The 15,580-nt window shown below is 37.9% G+C and overlaps 2 protein-coding genes across 2 annotated transcripts; one reads left to right on the plus strand and one right to left on the minus strand.

Annotated features, from left to right (window-relative positions):
• The first annotated feature begins 3,537 nt into the window (after positions 1-3,537).
• JMJD7 (Jumonji domain containing 7) lies at positions 3,538-5,971 on the plus strand. Its single transcript, XM_065218573.1, has 6 exons — positions 3,538-3,679; positions 3,759-3,912; positions 4,413-4,565; positions 4,628-4,794; positions 4,857-5,021; positions 5,683-5,971. Exons 1-6 carry the CDS (start codon positions 3,625-3,627, stop codon positions 5,958-5,960), a joined length of 972 nt encoding a protein of 323 aa, XP_065074645.1. The 5' UTR covers positions 3,538-3,624; the 3' UTR covers positions 5,961-5,971.
• A 219-nt stretch (positions 5,972-6,190) lies between these two features.
• Positions 6,191-13,944, minus strand: LOC135698545 (uncharacterized). Its single transcript, XM_065218572.1, has 3 exons — positions 13,809-13,944; positions 12,342-13,068; positions 6,191-6,533 (listed from the first exon to the last, which is right to left on the minus strand). Exons 2-3 carry the CDS (start codon positions 13,066-13,068, stop codon positions 6,202-6,204), a joined length of 1,059 nt encoding a protein of 352 aa, XP_065074644.1. The 5' UTR covers positions 13,809-13,944; the 3' UTR covers positions 6,191-6,201.
• Positions 13,945-15,580: the final 1,636 nt, after the last annotated feature.

The raw sequence follows: 15,580 nt of genomic DNA on the forward strand, positions 1-15,580 counted from the left end.
TGGTGAAAATGCTAGTTCAATCCAGTAGTAGTGTTGCCATGTGGTACAGTCCAGTAGTAGTGGTGTTGCCATGTGGTACACTGAAAAATTGCAATAGTTAGTCACCAAAGTTTTCGAGCCGCTCCGTCTGTCACTTCGTTTGTGGTATTAGCATAGAGGTAACCCTAATAAAATTGTTATGGTTATTTTGCTTAACGACGTGTTCTGGGTATCTTCCAAACCATTTGTGGAAAAGTTCAATTATTTGGGTTATCGTTCGTTTATGGTTATTTTTATTAGGGAACTCTAAGACCAGAAGGTCCCGAAGAAACGAGCTCAACTTTTTGGCTCAGCTCTGATACTATCTTCGGTCCCAAGCTAATCGATGCACCCCTCGAAACATAGGAAAATCCACGAACCCCTCATTTTATCTGTCAAACTTTCATAACGAATCAAAACAAACATAGTGTAGTAGTGGAATTTATACTAGAATGGGGTACGTTAATCGATTTGCTTGGGACCAATAGGCTAGTCAAGTAGTGAGCCAATTTCAAATCGATAGTTTCGTATTGATTGTTGGTATTAGTAGCAGTGTCACATGATCTAATAACAATTGCCTGCAAAAGCATATAGGGGAAATCACGGCTTCGGCATGACTGACTATTTTCGGCAACCCAAATTGAAACACTATTTTCACTGGATTTTCTTAGGAAAACACTTCGCTGAATGCATGCAAACGATTCTTTATGCTTTCAGCTTCAATTTGACTATATTTTACCACGGAGAAAAAGCAATCTAGCAAGGTTTTCTTGAAATGCAACACACGCACTACAAATTGTAGCTGATTTCGAGTTGCCGAGAATAGAACAGCAGATTTACATGCAGTTCAAATGGAACGGTTGCCGAAGAAAAAGTGGTTGCCGGCAATACTCGCTCTCACTAGAGAAGATTGGAGCTTTGTAAAAGCGTTTCAAAACAGTTTTTGACAATTCTTTCGACTGAAATTGTTAGAGCAGCTGACAGCAAAAGATTGTAAACAAACCAATATTGCATATGTGTGCGTTCCTTAGAGAAAAAGGCTATAGAAAGAAGGTCGCTGCTTAGGTTGCCGAGAATACGTAAATTCCCCTATGTACATACGCATGTACACACCCATTTTGAAGTTCCGTAAACCAGCAAAAAATTTCTGGATTTTGCGGAGCTGGAAATACAGTAGGGTAGAGCGCTTCTTCGTTGCAACCGCCCATTTCCGTTCTATCGATCAGGAAAGATCAATAATATCAATGGTTTCACCGTGCACAAATCAACAATAGGTTTGTTCCGATACGTTAGTTCATTAGCTCTACAACATAAATCCTGTTAGAACGCATTGTATGAATATTTACGATCATTGTTCCCAAAACAAAAGAAGCGCTCCTAGCGAATCCCCTTTTTCTACGTTTATCCGTAGGACGAAGAAAATCTAATGGCGTTTCAATGCGTTAGGACGGAATTGAAACTCGTAGAACGAATTTAGAATCAAGAAGCAGTATTAGATTTTAAACAATATCTCAACAATTTGTGACTCTTTATCAAATCCAGCGGTACGTATGGAGAAGTAAATTAATTTAGAAGTCATCTTTGGTAGAAATATTCCATTTTTTGTTTAAACTCGTTCAGAAAAGAGAGGTAAAGCGCGGGTTGTGCTTAGTAGGACAGAAATTAGATCAAAAACCCTATTATTAACTGATACGCCATCTTCCCCTGTAGGTAAGAAAAATAGTTCAAAGCGAGAGAACTGCTGGATTTCTTTATGTTTTGGAAAAAGCGAGCAAATTGGTTACAAATCTAGACTAACATTTTTATTTTTTTTTTAATTCTTTATTTAAGAGATTTTTAGCCTTAGGCTAGTTCACTAGACTAACATTTGAAAGGGGCGGAAGAGCCAAAATGTAAACAAACCATATTTTGCCACATATAAAGAGAATAGTTCACAAACTACTCGATAAACACGAAAAAGTAGAAAAAAATATCACTTCAAATCATCAAAAACGTTTCTTCTTACATGGCGTATTTCCAACTTTCAACTCTATGATGAATCTGGTTGTTACGCCTTGCACCAGAACTACAAATTATATCGTTTTAATATGCCAAATGTTTTGATTCTGTAGTATCTAGTCACGCCCGATTCATTTGAAATGCATCCGATTGATAGTTCACGTGTAAACAAAAAGAAGACCAAAAAATCTCCGGGCGTAATTCCACTCTCACAAAATTTGCGAACGAAGAACCAAGGCGGAACAACAAACAAAAAATCCCGAGGGTGTACTTCCACGGCGTATCACCAGTGTTGGCAGTTCAAAGGGTGGAAGATCCGGGGTGTAACAACATGTATGAAATTATCAGGGCGTAGAATGTTTTCTTCTCGATTTCACGACAAAGAAAACTTTTTTTGAGTTTTTAGTGATGCATGATGATAGATTATACTATTAACTATATGTCAAGCTTATAAAATCATCCAGAAAATGGAAAGTCATGAAATAGGATTAATTTTTAGGTCATCAAAATTCAGAAGCGATTTTCTCGATATGGTCATTTTGGAATTACGCCCTTTTCAAATATTAGTCTAGAAATATCCTCACTTTCAGTGCTATCAAACTCTTCAAACTGCATGCGCGATGGGAATGTACATGACTTCATTTTTTCGTTCGCGAAGTTAAAGAACGTTTTGGGATCAGATTTTATATTGTTCTCTACTCTTGAATTGAAATTCTCATATGCTGACGATATTTCTGCCTCAAGTGCTCTGCTAATATCAACGTATTTTTTTTTTCTAAATTTTGTGAAGTTTTATACTTTTTATACGACTTGTGCGCTTTTTGTTTCCTGTTTTTAATATTTCTGATTTCTTGTGTATATACATACCACACAGGATATTCGATTTAGTTTTTTAGAAACGAATACTTCAATTATGTTGTATAAGTTAGTATAAAATATGTCAACAGCCTTGTCCATGTCGTTGTCATCTTTTAAAAGGTTTTGCCAATTTATGTTAATAAATATGTTTGTATGGGCAAAACATAAAAAAATACCAAACGACAAATGGGACTGTTATGCGGGTATTTTCACCTACTGACTGACCTAAGTCAGTAGGTGAAAATACCCGCATAACAGTCCCATTTGTCACTTAAAAATAGATTGAAGTAAATGTTCATTTGTAAAGGATTGCACAGTCTCGTATCGTGATTTTAATATTTTTCAATTGTTAATGAACTATAAAAATATTTCGAGTTAGTATAAAGTGTATGTATTTGATCAAATTTCACTTAACGCTTAATTTGCCTTAATGAGTAAACGTTCCCAGAACAACTACTGCTCCTCTCCGATGAGACGCTACATCACTAATCATACCTCGTACATTGCATGAAAGAGAATGTTGTTGTTATTCTAGTACTGCTCACGAGTCACAGAAGTGATTCCATACGGTTGACGTATTCCTATGTATTTTCATTCTCTGCCTTCTATTCATTACAACCGTTCAGCGTGAAGGAGGTGTGTATGTAGTGAAGTGATGTTTAGTTTTATTTGAGCGTCGAGCTAGATACATCCCAATCAACGATTGTTGTAGATCTGCAAACGCTCTATCTAGAAAGGGAACGCTCAACTATGGATAAACCTTATATCAAACAAGCTTTCGACGTGTTAACCAGTGAAGCCAAAGGTACGTTGTAACGTTTCATTAAACGACATTATTCAACCCGTTCTTTATTCCGTTTATATAACTCTTTTCCGAATTACAGATCTATTTCTGGGAACGAGCATTCCCGAAACATTCGGTACACCGACGTCACTAGAGTTTGTCCGGGACAATGTGGCCAGAAACATGCCACTAATCATACGGGAAGCAAACAACGATTGGCCAGCTGTGGAGAAGTGGAACTCCAAGTACTTAAGGTATGTTGTGCAACGAGATTGGAAAATTTCACCAATTTAAACCAACAGATTGATTACGCATATTTTTGCACACTTTTTGGCTCGATTGTTCATAATTTTGAACCATTTCCAAGTGCATGGCAGGAAATGGCACTCACTTTGCACGGTAGCCAATCAAAATTTTCATCATAGATGAGCAATATAAATTACATCTTCCTTCCCTTACCTCTCAGTCGTATATCCCTTCCCTACTTCAGTTCATATGACAAACATAGAGCATCTGTCCGCGCCAGTTGTACATTTTTTTTTATTCAGTGCACGATGCGGAAGGTGGAACGCATAGTAATTAGTAAACACATGCTACTTTCCATCATCATGTTCAGTGCCAAATTTAAATGGATTAGAAAAATATCGCAAACCCGGCGCCCTAGCATGCTTGAGCAGATTAAGCTTAGTATTTTGAAGAGTGAAATAAAACACCAACCTAGAGAACTCTGTTCTTATTTGTGTCAGTTCTGCAGAGAAACGTTCGCGCACAAGGAAGTCACGGTTGCCATCACACCCAATGGTTACGCGGATGGATTAGCCCAACATAATGGAGAAGATTTTTTCGTACTACCCCTCGAGGTCCCGATGGCAATGGGAGAATTTCTAGATACGCTGGATCGCAAAGAGTATGCTAGGAACAATATCTCACTTGTGGCATTCATTTAAGATGTCGTTTGGTTTATTGTAGTGATAGGATATTGTACATTCAACGACAAAATTCCAACCTCACGGAGGATTTCCAAGAGCTGTGGCAAGATGTGGATACCGAAAGGTTGAAATTTGCGGAAGAGGCCTTCAATAAACAACCGGATGCCATTAATTTCTGGATGGGAGACGATCGTGCTATTACGTCTAGTAAGAAACAAGTCATAGTGAAGAGTAGTTCGGTAAATGTTTTTAAATATTTCCAATTCCAGTGCATAAAGATCCTTACGAGAATATCTATTGCGTTATATCCGGCTACAAAGACTTTATCCTAATACCACCGGTCGATTTGCATAACGTGCCAAGACAGAAATATCCCATGGGCATCTACATGCAGGACGATGATGGAAGCATAGTGGTGGAACCGATTTTGGACGGTAAGTTTCCCAATCCTGTTGATTTGATTTTAATACTGATTGATCGACTTAGGCCCGATTTCTTCACCTGCGCCTTAGACTAGGTTGAAGTGTATGTGTAAACCTGGTTTAAGACTTAAGCACAGGAGAATTGAACGACCCTCAAAGCAAAACCAGTTAGAGCCATTTTCTTCATCTCCGATTAAGCCGTAAACCAGGTTTAATTGAATGGGTAAACCTGGTTTTATTAAGATTTTTAGCCCAATGGCTACCGTGCAGGCACCATATTCGAAACGATTCCTAAATCAACGCACGCAATAATGTTCGACTATTTACAATAATTATTTTTTAAAGTTAACAAAGTTTTTAAAAAAATCTTGTCAAAATCGAGATGCGATAAAAATAGACGAATGCGTCATCATTAGGAACGCGAATATGGTAATGGCCCGGTAGTTCATCTCGTCCCTAATAGTAAGCCCCTTATTTAGGATGGCATTTTATGATAGCCTTAAAAAACATGTACTTCGTGTGCAAACATACTAAAGTATTATTTCATTCGCATTTCGATTTAAATGCGCTAAACGAACGAAATGTAACATGGGAGTTTACGATTCTTTCGAATAAAGTTCAAAAAATCCTGAGCAAAATGTTACAAATTTAATTTTGTTTTTCCTTATTTCAGAAATAGGCAAACCTCGATTGATCGAATGGGTTAGCATCGATCCGTTGGAACCGGATCTGGACAAGCATCCACAATACGTCAACGTAACTGCCTACGAGGTTCGGGTCAATGCAGGTGATATGCTATACCTGCCCAGTCTTTGGTATCACCATGTACGGCAGAGCCACAAATGCATTGCCGTTAACTTTTGGTACGATATGGACTACGATGCCCGCTACTGCTACTATAAAATGATGGAAAAAATATGCGGCTACGGTGAGAATGAGGATGAAAATTGAGGAAAGTTGTGATACAAGATGTGTTCGCGGTTATAACTATTGTTTTTCTTTATTGAACGTTTACTATAAAATAGATTGACATTGCACGACCCTTCGGCCTGAATAAATATTTGTTACGAAATATTTACCATTGTCTTAGTACTATGATTTAAAACAAAGAATTGCATGCTGAAAGGCAATCTACACTGGTTTATCTCGGTCTTGTCAATGGTTAAAAACATAGACATGCAAAAACTTAACTCTACAAAGTTGTTGACCCCGCTGTGTACATCTTATCGAGATTACTCTGCGAAAATCCGCACTGTCGGCGTAGTTCGAGCAGACACTCGATAGTTAATCCGTTGTCGAGACAAAGGGATTCGAGTTCGAAAATTACCTGTCCCATCCAGTTCTGCATGGCGTACAGATCGGAGTTTTCGTTGCGATCAAACTCCAGATGCATATTGGTAATCTGTTGGGCGATCTTCTTCTTGAAACGTGACTTCCTCGAGGCCAAGTTGTTCCGCTCCCGCTCGGCTGCTTCCGTTGGACTTTCGTACACCTTGCGGAGACGAGATTTGTTGGGGTTGTATTCTGGAAGGAAGGTTACTAGTTAAAGAACCGATGCGTACCATGGTTTAGAAGAAAATAATAATAAGTGGAGAACTTTTCAGAAAAGGATTTTGATGAATAATCTCCGTCAAAATGATATGCTGCTAGACAGTGTTGCTTCCACTCACTTGCAATCAGGCTTGCAATTGCTCATTACAGCTAAAATGCTATTTTTCGGAATTACGAAACTATGAGATACTATTATGATAATTTTTATTTGTAAGAAGCAAGAATGGGTGGTAAAGTTTGTGTATGGCATAGACAATTTGTCAATTTTGCTCGCTCTTCGCGTTGCTCACCGTTACAGCTAAACGCTATTGTGACCCCTCTGAAAGCTAAACTGACAGGTTTTATGCATCATACAAACACTTTACCTTCTCTTCTGGCATCTTGTAAATAAGAATTATCATTCAAATATTTCATAGTTTCATAAATCCGAAAAATAGCATTTTAGCTGTAATGAGCATTTGCAAGCTTGCTTGCAATAGTTTATTTTTTCGGAATTGTGAAATCATTACATGTTATAACGATATTTTGTTCTTGTAAGTTACAAGAAGATGTTGTGAAATATGTGTTTGACTCATAAAACTGAGAAGAGCGATGTGATATATTCTCATATCGCTCAATATATATATATATATATATATATATATATATATATATCAACAGCCAACATCATTTTATTTTAATAAAAACAGAACCATCATCAGATCATCAGGAAAGCCCTCTAGTATGGGATCCCGGAGAAGAAGAAAATTGGAAGACCAGCGCAAGGTACGATGTAGAAGGAAGCGCAGCGTTGCCAGATTGTTTTAAAGCTTATCGGTATCGAAGGTATTAAAAAATCGGTATTTAGCGGTATTTACTATTTAATTAATCTTATATGTTTGCCGTTTTTGAAAGCAAAAAATTAACAATGGTGGCGACTGGGACTTGAGAGGAATCGCTTTGTTTAACGGCTTTCTCAGTCTTAAAACACTCTCTTTTATTGTTTAATTTAATTTTTAAAATTATCGTTGTCCTCAAATGGTGATCGAAATTGTGACCAAGTAGTTTTTTCAATTAAATATCATTAAATGAAATCAAAATATGGAAAATCAGCCACACCAACGACTAAACTATTGACAATAACGACAAACAATATTTTCCCTTGAAAAAAGCTACAATCCATGGCCGAAATGTCGGGCAGATTACATCGTAGCCGTTGCAGCCGAGAAAGCCGTTAATCAAAGCAAATTTTTAGCTTTTGAACTATGATCGGAAAATTCCGGAGAAAACTCCGGGGAATGTTTGAATTAGTTTCTGAATGGAGCTAAAAAACATTCAAAGAAAGACGAAAGAAGCTCTCTTGGATGAAGTTCGAGAAAAGCTGGAAAAACATCCTTGGGGCGAAAACTTAAATAAACTATCGGAAAAAAATCGGATGTCACATCCAAAGGAAGCCAGAAATGTTTCGGAAACCCGAAGTAGATTTCCAGAAGTAGCCATTTCCAGAAAAAGCCAGAAGAAGCTCGGAAAAACCTGTCAATATAAGCCGAACAAAAAAAAATCATTGTTCAAACTTCCGGAAGAAGACGAAATAAATTTCTGGGAGAATAAATTGAACTTCCTGGAGACGCTGGCAGAAACTTCCTAAGGTATATTGGAAGAAACATCTGAAGAAAGCCGGAAGCCAGAGCGCTTACGGAACAGTCGAAAGAAACAAGGACATAATTCCAGAAGAAAGAGACTCCTGGGGGGGATGTTCTAATGATCCAGAAAATTTTCCTGATATTCATAAAACATCCCTGAAGACTTTGCAATTTCATTGAATTTTTCGGAACATTCCTGAAATGCACTTCGGAATATTCCATAATTCCTCGAAATTCCTTAAAAGTTCTTGTAATTTTCCTGAAATTTGTAATTCCAATTTTTATTCCTGAGTTCTTTGGTCATCCTCGAAGCGCTGGGAATTTCCATGATTATAATGAGAATACCGGAATATCTCTAATCATCTCTGGTCTCTGAACTTTCTGGAAGATTACGAAATCTCTTAAGTGGTCTCACATTTTTTTTTAAATTTATTGTAACATCATCATTGAAGTTCTTCCCGATTTTTTTTTAAATTTTTAAAAGTTATCGACACTGCCATTAACTTCCCATAAAATGTTCTCACAATGTTCTAATGTTCATGTAACTTCCCTTACGTTTCCTAAATTTGCATGAGCCCCTCAGGAAATTGCTGAGGTTTTCAAAAATTGCCTGAGTTTCTCGGAACTCCTTTATAATTTCAGCAATTTCAATGAAATTCATTGATCTGTCCTGATGTTTTCTGAGCTTCACTAAAGTTCCTGAAAACCATTATATTTCCCTGAAGTTCTTTGAACTTGTGAAGTTTCCAAAATATTTATGATGTTTCCTTAAGTTCACTGTACTTTTCTGAAATTTCCGTGATTTCGAATTTTAACAGAAGTTTATGAAACTGCCTTTAATTAATCGAAACTAACACACAGTGATGGAAAAGTTCGCGAAAACTCACTATGACTCGCGAACTTTTCCCTTGGTGAACTTCATGAAATATCAGTAACACAAAAGTCTGTACTTTTCTGAAGCTTCAGAACTTCTTAAATGTTCCTGCAGCTAGTTTGGATCCGCAATAAAAATCTGATAGCATCCTTGAAGTTCCGGGAAAGTTGAAAAAACTGGCGGGAGAAGAAGAAAGAATCATTCCAGCGAAGGCTGAAGAAGCTTCCAAGGTAAGGTGGAAGAAAATTCTATTGAAAGTTGGATGAAGCTTCAGGAAGTTAAAAAATGAATAAAAACGTCCGGAAATTAAATAATGTTTAAAAAATAGTTCTCGATTCCCTAGGAATAACCGGAAAGAGCCATCGGCTTTTTCTCGATCGATGGGTAGTCGAAAGAGTATCAAGCATAAGGCATCTTTAGAGATGATTTTTTAGAATTTTGAAGGCCCAAAAAATATGAAGTATTCAAAAAGATACAAGCCTCTAAAAGAAAAATCCTCCGAAATTTGAGCGCTGGCGGGCAATAATAATTTTGATTATTAAAAAAGCGGTATAAAATCTTAAAAATCGGTATTCTGAGGAACCTTATCTGTATATCGGTATCTAGTTCGGAAATCGGTATCTAGTCCGATAAATCGGTATATCTGGCAACGCTGAGGAAGCGCTTGATCGGCAGATTATTGACAAGAGGTGACTAATAACTGAAAGCGAGTTTAAAACAGCCACGACAAGATTGTTCACTGAAATGGTGGAATCAATGGCGATGATCAACTGAACATCCCGGATTTCAGAGGTTTTTCTAACAACGAGGAAAATTGTCAAACTCCTGTGATGGTAAAATCAACTAACAACTTTTCTTACTTTTCACCAATCTCGATCATCATTAACAGGTAAATATTCATTTTATTCAATTAGTATATTAAACTGTCATTACTGCTCATACTATCATTGCAACTACCTAATTCATTTAGGCATGTTCAATTGACCTGCATTGGATTATTGATTCTGTGACACTACCCCGAATGTCACTACCCCGAACGCCATAAGCCCGAACGCCATTACCCCGAATGCCACTACCCCGAATGTCCTACTACCCCGAATGTCCTACTACCCCGAATGGCCATTACCCCGAATGCCCTATTACCCCGAATGGCCATTACCCCGAAATTAAGACAAATGAAAGAACAGCAAGGGGTCAAAAGAAGGGTACATTTTTAGAAGGAAATTTCGTTTTGGAATTTATACTGAATACAAATGATAATTTTTTATTGGAATTTTGAAGCTTGCAAGCGAGCAAGCTTGTTTTAAGCGAGCAGCCCGAGAGATGTCGTTACTGAGGTCCTATGTTTTGAGATACTATGTTTTCAAGAAAAACTTTTTCAAAGTGTTATGTCTGTTGTCTGTGATTAAACTCTCTGATTAGTTTCACTTTACTAAATTGATGATACACTACGTTTACTTTTATGGAACTATGTATTTATCAATTCCAAACCATTTTAAAGCTCTTTAGAAAATGACAACCTTCAAGTTTTCGAGCATTTTCGAGTTCACCATTTAAAAAGTCAAAGGGTCTAATATGCAATCCAATTCAATATGCAATACCAGTCGGAAACTGTTAAACCTTATCAAAGAATTGTTCGACCTGAGTCTAGACCTGAGTTGAAGAATTTCTCGTTATGGATTGAAAAATCGGTTGAACTATCGATTCAAAATCTATAACATTATTCCACACGTTATTATCCCAAATGGTCATTACCCCGAATCCCTTGCCAAAAGCTATTGATTACATATTTTCCTTATATATTAAAAGAAGGGAATATTCCCTTCCCTTCTTATCATACATCCAAAGAATAAATTATTTTCTTTTTATATATTCAAAGAAAGGAATATTCCCTTCTTTATCGTTCATCCAATAATTAATTATTTCCTTTTGTTATATTTTCAAAGAAGGGAATATGCCCTTCTTTATCATATATTTAACGAATTGATTATTTTCTCTTTTATATATTAAAAGAAGGGAATATTCCCTTCTTTATCGTATATCCAAAGAATTAATTATTTCCTATTGTTATATTTTCAAAGATGGGAAACCCCCTTGAGCCATTAAGGGGCTGTTCATTAACTACGTAGACAGTTTTTTTGGGATTCTTAACCCCCCCTTCCAATGCGTAGACAATTTTCCATACAAAATTTTTAAAATTTGTATGGACCGTGCACAATTGCTAACCTCATTAATTGAAGAAGAATAAAAGTTAGAAGTTTTTTTCATTGACAGTCCGAAATGAGCAGTGATTATTTTCTGGTGATTTTTGTGGAGCGGAAACTTCAAATTTTGCATCAGTCTAGTGCCCATGCTGTGCAAACACAGACCTTAAACAAAACCAATGAGTACAGCTTTTTGCCTTAATACAAATCTACTGTTTTTGATTTTTATTTTGCGAGACAGAAGGGGGTCTTATGAAGGCCAAATCTCAAGTTTAAATGCTGCATCCAAGAACGTGAGTGGATCATGGTGATCACGTCAAACTATAATGTCTAAAATGAACAGGAAGAAATTTACAGGAAGATCAAATTCTTTGCTATACCAAAGAAAAACCATGATTCGTTGGGTGAGTGAAGAGTTATCAACAAATAAGCATTCAACATATTGCGAAAAATTGAGCATGCCATCCCAAGATCAACTATGCGTGGAATATTAAAATACCTAGTTGATAAATATTTCGAACTTTCCATAGTACAAGAAAGTCATACATTCAGATAATTTCCACCGCTTTACCTTTTCGTGGAAAAAAGCATAAGTAATCATCTGTGGAGGTCATTTGATGTCGGTGCAAAGTAATAAAATAAACTGAATGTGTACTACCATAAAACCACGCCCCAAACGTGTACCCTTATTTTGTGGCCTAGTAACAACGCGATATGAATCTGAGAGGTGGACGATGCACACTACCTGATTTCAAGAAAAAGGCCAAAAAAGCGCAAACAACATGCAAGGGTATGCCTAATCCCAAAAAGGATCTGGGTTTTTACCAGCTTAGTTGGAAAACATCTACCCATGGATCTAGTAAGATTTCAAAATGGAGTCGAGTAAATTTATCGCTCCAAATCATAAGCTCGTAGAACAAAAGCTGAATTTAGAATGTGAATAGTTTATACAATCATTACAAGTTGCAACCTAAAGATTCACTGCATCAATATTGCGAAACTAAAAAAAAAACGATGAAAGCTGATGGCCCCCTCTGATTCAGAACGCTAGCCAGATAATAAAATTACGAAAAACACTCACCCAAATCCGTAGGTAATTCAATGATCCTCGTTTCAATGTACTGTTCTTTCTGCTGGGCAGATTTGGTATCGATCCTCGTGAGCGCTTGTTGCAATGTTTCCATAAACGCAGGTCGCACCGCATCCCGGAACCAATCGTTCATGCATAGTGGGTTGATCTCATCCGGTTCGGGTATCGTCGAATGACCCGAATCGGATAGGATACGACCACGAGCTGGTTTTCTAGCTGGTTCTGGAGTAAGCAATTCGGATCCCGCTTCTGGGGATGATGCAGAACGATTAGGAGAATCGACAGCATAGTTATGTTCGGCAGAAGCCTTGATGGAGACGGGTGATTGAATTTCCGTTGCTGGTTGAAAGTATCGTAACGGCGGTGGATCTGCAGGAGTATGCTGATAACCCATAAAAAGAGGTGACGAAGTTTGGCTCAAGCTTAACGCGAAATCTGGTGACGGAGTTGAGGGGTATCCATCCATGGACGAGAATACCGAAGATGTTGAGGTTATGGAGAGGCGGTCGTCTTGCACCTTGAGCGCATGCTTTCGCTGTTGATTGTAAATGTATTCATTTTGCATGTTGGCGTAGCCCGCCCTAAAGATCATGTTCTCGTAGTTACTGTCATATTTGATCTTTTTTGCTCCGCTGGAATGGTTGGAATTCGTATCACTGCCTAGAGGCGATGATGGGACACTGTAAGCGTCCGTTTGTGGGACATTGTATGGCGGCATCTGAAATACACGTAAAATCATCGATAATGGATGGTTCTAAGAACGATGGCAGAAGTGTAGGCTGAATAACTTAAGCTAAGTTCGATGAAGAGAATGTCAACATCCGTGGAGTTCTAGCCGTACTACAATATTTCCAAGTATCATGCATTACGACTAAACACCACGAACGTTTTACAGCCTTAGTCGGTCTGTCATTTCATTTGGCAACACTTCCATGATCGCGCAATAGACCGCTAATACACGAACACTTCGAAATTGTTTTCTTTATAATCAACACTTTTGCAATCTGTCGTTCCACGAATAGAACCTTCCGTGGAGTTCTAGCCGTACTACAATTGTAAAATCCATGTAACCCAGCTGAACCTCACGCAAAGTCGCCATTCTTGTATAACCACCAACGGAAACAATAGCACCAATTTCAGCTGAGCACGTTGATGCAAACGATGAACAATCTTCCCCATATCTTTTCCGTACTACAAGTAGCCAAATGTAATGCAGCACCGGTAAAGATATAGCGATCAGTGTCCACACATACGCTGCCATGGGCGTCCATATTACTAACTGGAAACCATATCATGGCGTCGCGCTACAGCAATTTATAATCCATGATGGAGCCCGATCAAACTATTATTCACCTCTAAACGTTACATTATCTTTATTCAACAATTCAACAGCCACATCACAGGATTCAAAACTCCCCCACCAATAACAAAACAAAAAATACGGCGAAATCTACTCACCTTCTCGATTGAATTTCGCTAACAGGATCACATACACTTACAGTAAACCACAACACAATAGAACTCTGGTCCTGCTACGGCGGCCCTCCAATTAATTGTGTTCTACGAACAAACCGCACGACCGTTTATATTCGTTTCCCGAAGCGATCTCTCGATCTACCGTGAAGTTTCTACCAAAGGCAACCGACGATCCTCGATGACTACCCGAGCGAGCGGTAAATTTCCTACTGGGCTGTCTGCACACGCGTGGGCTTCATGTCAGGGGGCACGTCTCTAATCAAATTTCTACCCGCAGCAACGTTCTATGTGTTGTGCTCATAGGTAAAATTACAAGGACAAAAACAATCCTTGCTTATTTTGCCTCTCGAAACCGACGTCCGTTGACTTGATCATTCCAGAAAGAAAAATAATTGCTCATCAGCTAAATTGGTTGCAAACAAGGTGTTATTGTTATAAGTTTGATCTCTTCGAACACGCCCCCGAAATTTTGGGGTTTTCGAAGCAAATGCACGTGATTTTATAACGGTCATTTTCTCTACTGTGGTCCAACGGAAAACATGACTGGACGAGTTCATACAATGAGATTACAAAGATCACGGAAACTACTTTCAGATGAGCATGTTTACCGAACAGCAATTATGTTATATTAACATTATGATCAACTCTTAATCAAACCCCACAAGTATCAATATATTGACGTGAAGAGGAATTATTGGCAATAATATTGATTATGTGAATACAGAAATATTGTCAATATCGATGTATTGACGTCAATATAGAATGTATCGACAATACGATTATTTTCATTCAAAGCAAACGTTAAGGTCTACTTTTCGCTTAGCTGACGAACTGATTTTTTTGCGATGAAAGTACATCTGTGGCCAAAAAGGATACCAATGTAAATTTGTATACTATTTTATATGTATGCATTTCTCAAGGGGTTGGTCACTCCGCACACCAATCTTGGGTCATCTTTTTTGTCAGTGTGCCGATTGTGCCAGTCATAGAGCAAGCTGCGATTGTTTGTAAAATACACATCCCGGCAACCTGGTATTTCTGACACCTTGAATGTATTTTTGAAATTGCAAGGATAAATCGGATTGAGGATGACGCGGGTGTGCAAAATGTTGGTGTTTTACGTTCATAGGATGATAAAAGTCTTGTGTTTTAGGGTTTTATAATGCCCTCAAAGGCAGACCAGAAACTTAGCCAATAGTGCTGTGAAAAACAACGGCCTCAGATAGGGCCGGGAAGAGATGGAACCGGTGGGGAATATTGTTGAAGACCGACTATCGAGGATGATGAATAGACTTCTGTAGTTTGTTTTGTGTGAGTTGCATCATTATTTGAATTAAGGGTGCTAATGGGGTCTGAATAATTACCTCTTTCTTTTGAGCCCACTCTAGAACCTACATTAAGTATTTAGATCTATAAGTGAAGTGCTGGTCTGAGTTCCTCTGGTATATTCAATTAGAGGATGTTCCTGAATATACAGTCAAACAGCAGGTAATGTTGTGGACAACTTCAATGACAGTTATCCAGCAGTGCTCCTATTTTATTTACAACAACCTAATGCCTACGATATTGTTGATTGTACCGAAGGTGTGCCGATGGATGTGCCCAAGCTGTGTCGAATCTAATTTAGGCACAATGTGCTGAGTGACTTACCCCTTGGCATTTCTGCATATAGGGGAAATGGCTCTAATGTTGGCCTATGGATTTAAGATTGGGCCCATCGCTAAACATCTGCTATTTATCAATTTTATCTAGAT

The sequence above is a fragment of the Ochlerotatus camptorhynchus genome, unplaced genomic scaffold (genome assembly GCF_037179485.1).
Source record: "Ochlerotatus camptorhynchus isolate MF236.1 unplaced genomic scaffold, CSIRO-AGI_Acam_v1.1 ptg000090l, whole genome shotgun sequence".
Lineage (NCBI taxonomy): Eukaryota > Metazoa > Arthropoda > Insecta > Diptera > Culicidae > Ochlerotatus > Ochlerotatus camptorhynchus.

Coding starts and splice junctions, on each gene's coding strand:
- JMJD7 (XM_065218573.1), top strand. CDS start 3,625: ATGGATAAACCTTATATCAAACAAGCTTTCGACGTGTTAACCAGTGAA. Junction 3,913..4,412: donor TGGAACTCCAAGTACTTAAG/GTATGTTGTGCA, acceptor TCAGTTCTGCAG/AGAAACGTTCGCGCACAAGG. Junction 4,566..4,627: donor GATACGCTGGATCGCAAAGA/GTATGCTAGGAA, acceptor GGTTTATTGTAG/TGATAGGATATTGTACATTC.
- LOC135698545 (XM_065218572.1), bottom strand. CDS start 13,068: ATGCCGCCATACAATGTCCCACAAACGGACGCTTACAGTGTCCCATCA. Junction 6,534..12,341: donor TGAATTACCTACGGATTTGG/GTGAGTGTTTTT, acceptor CCTTCCTTCCAG/AATACAACCCCAACAAATCT.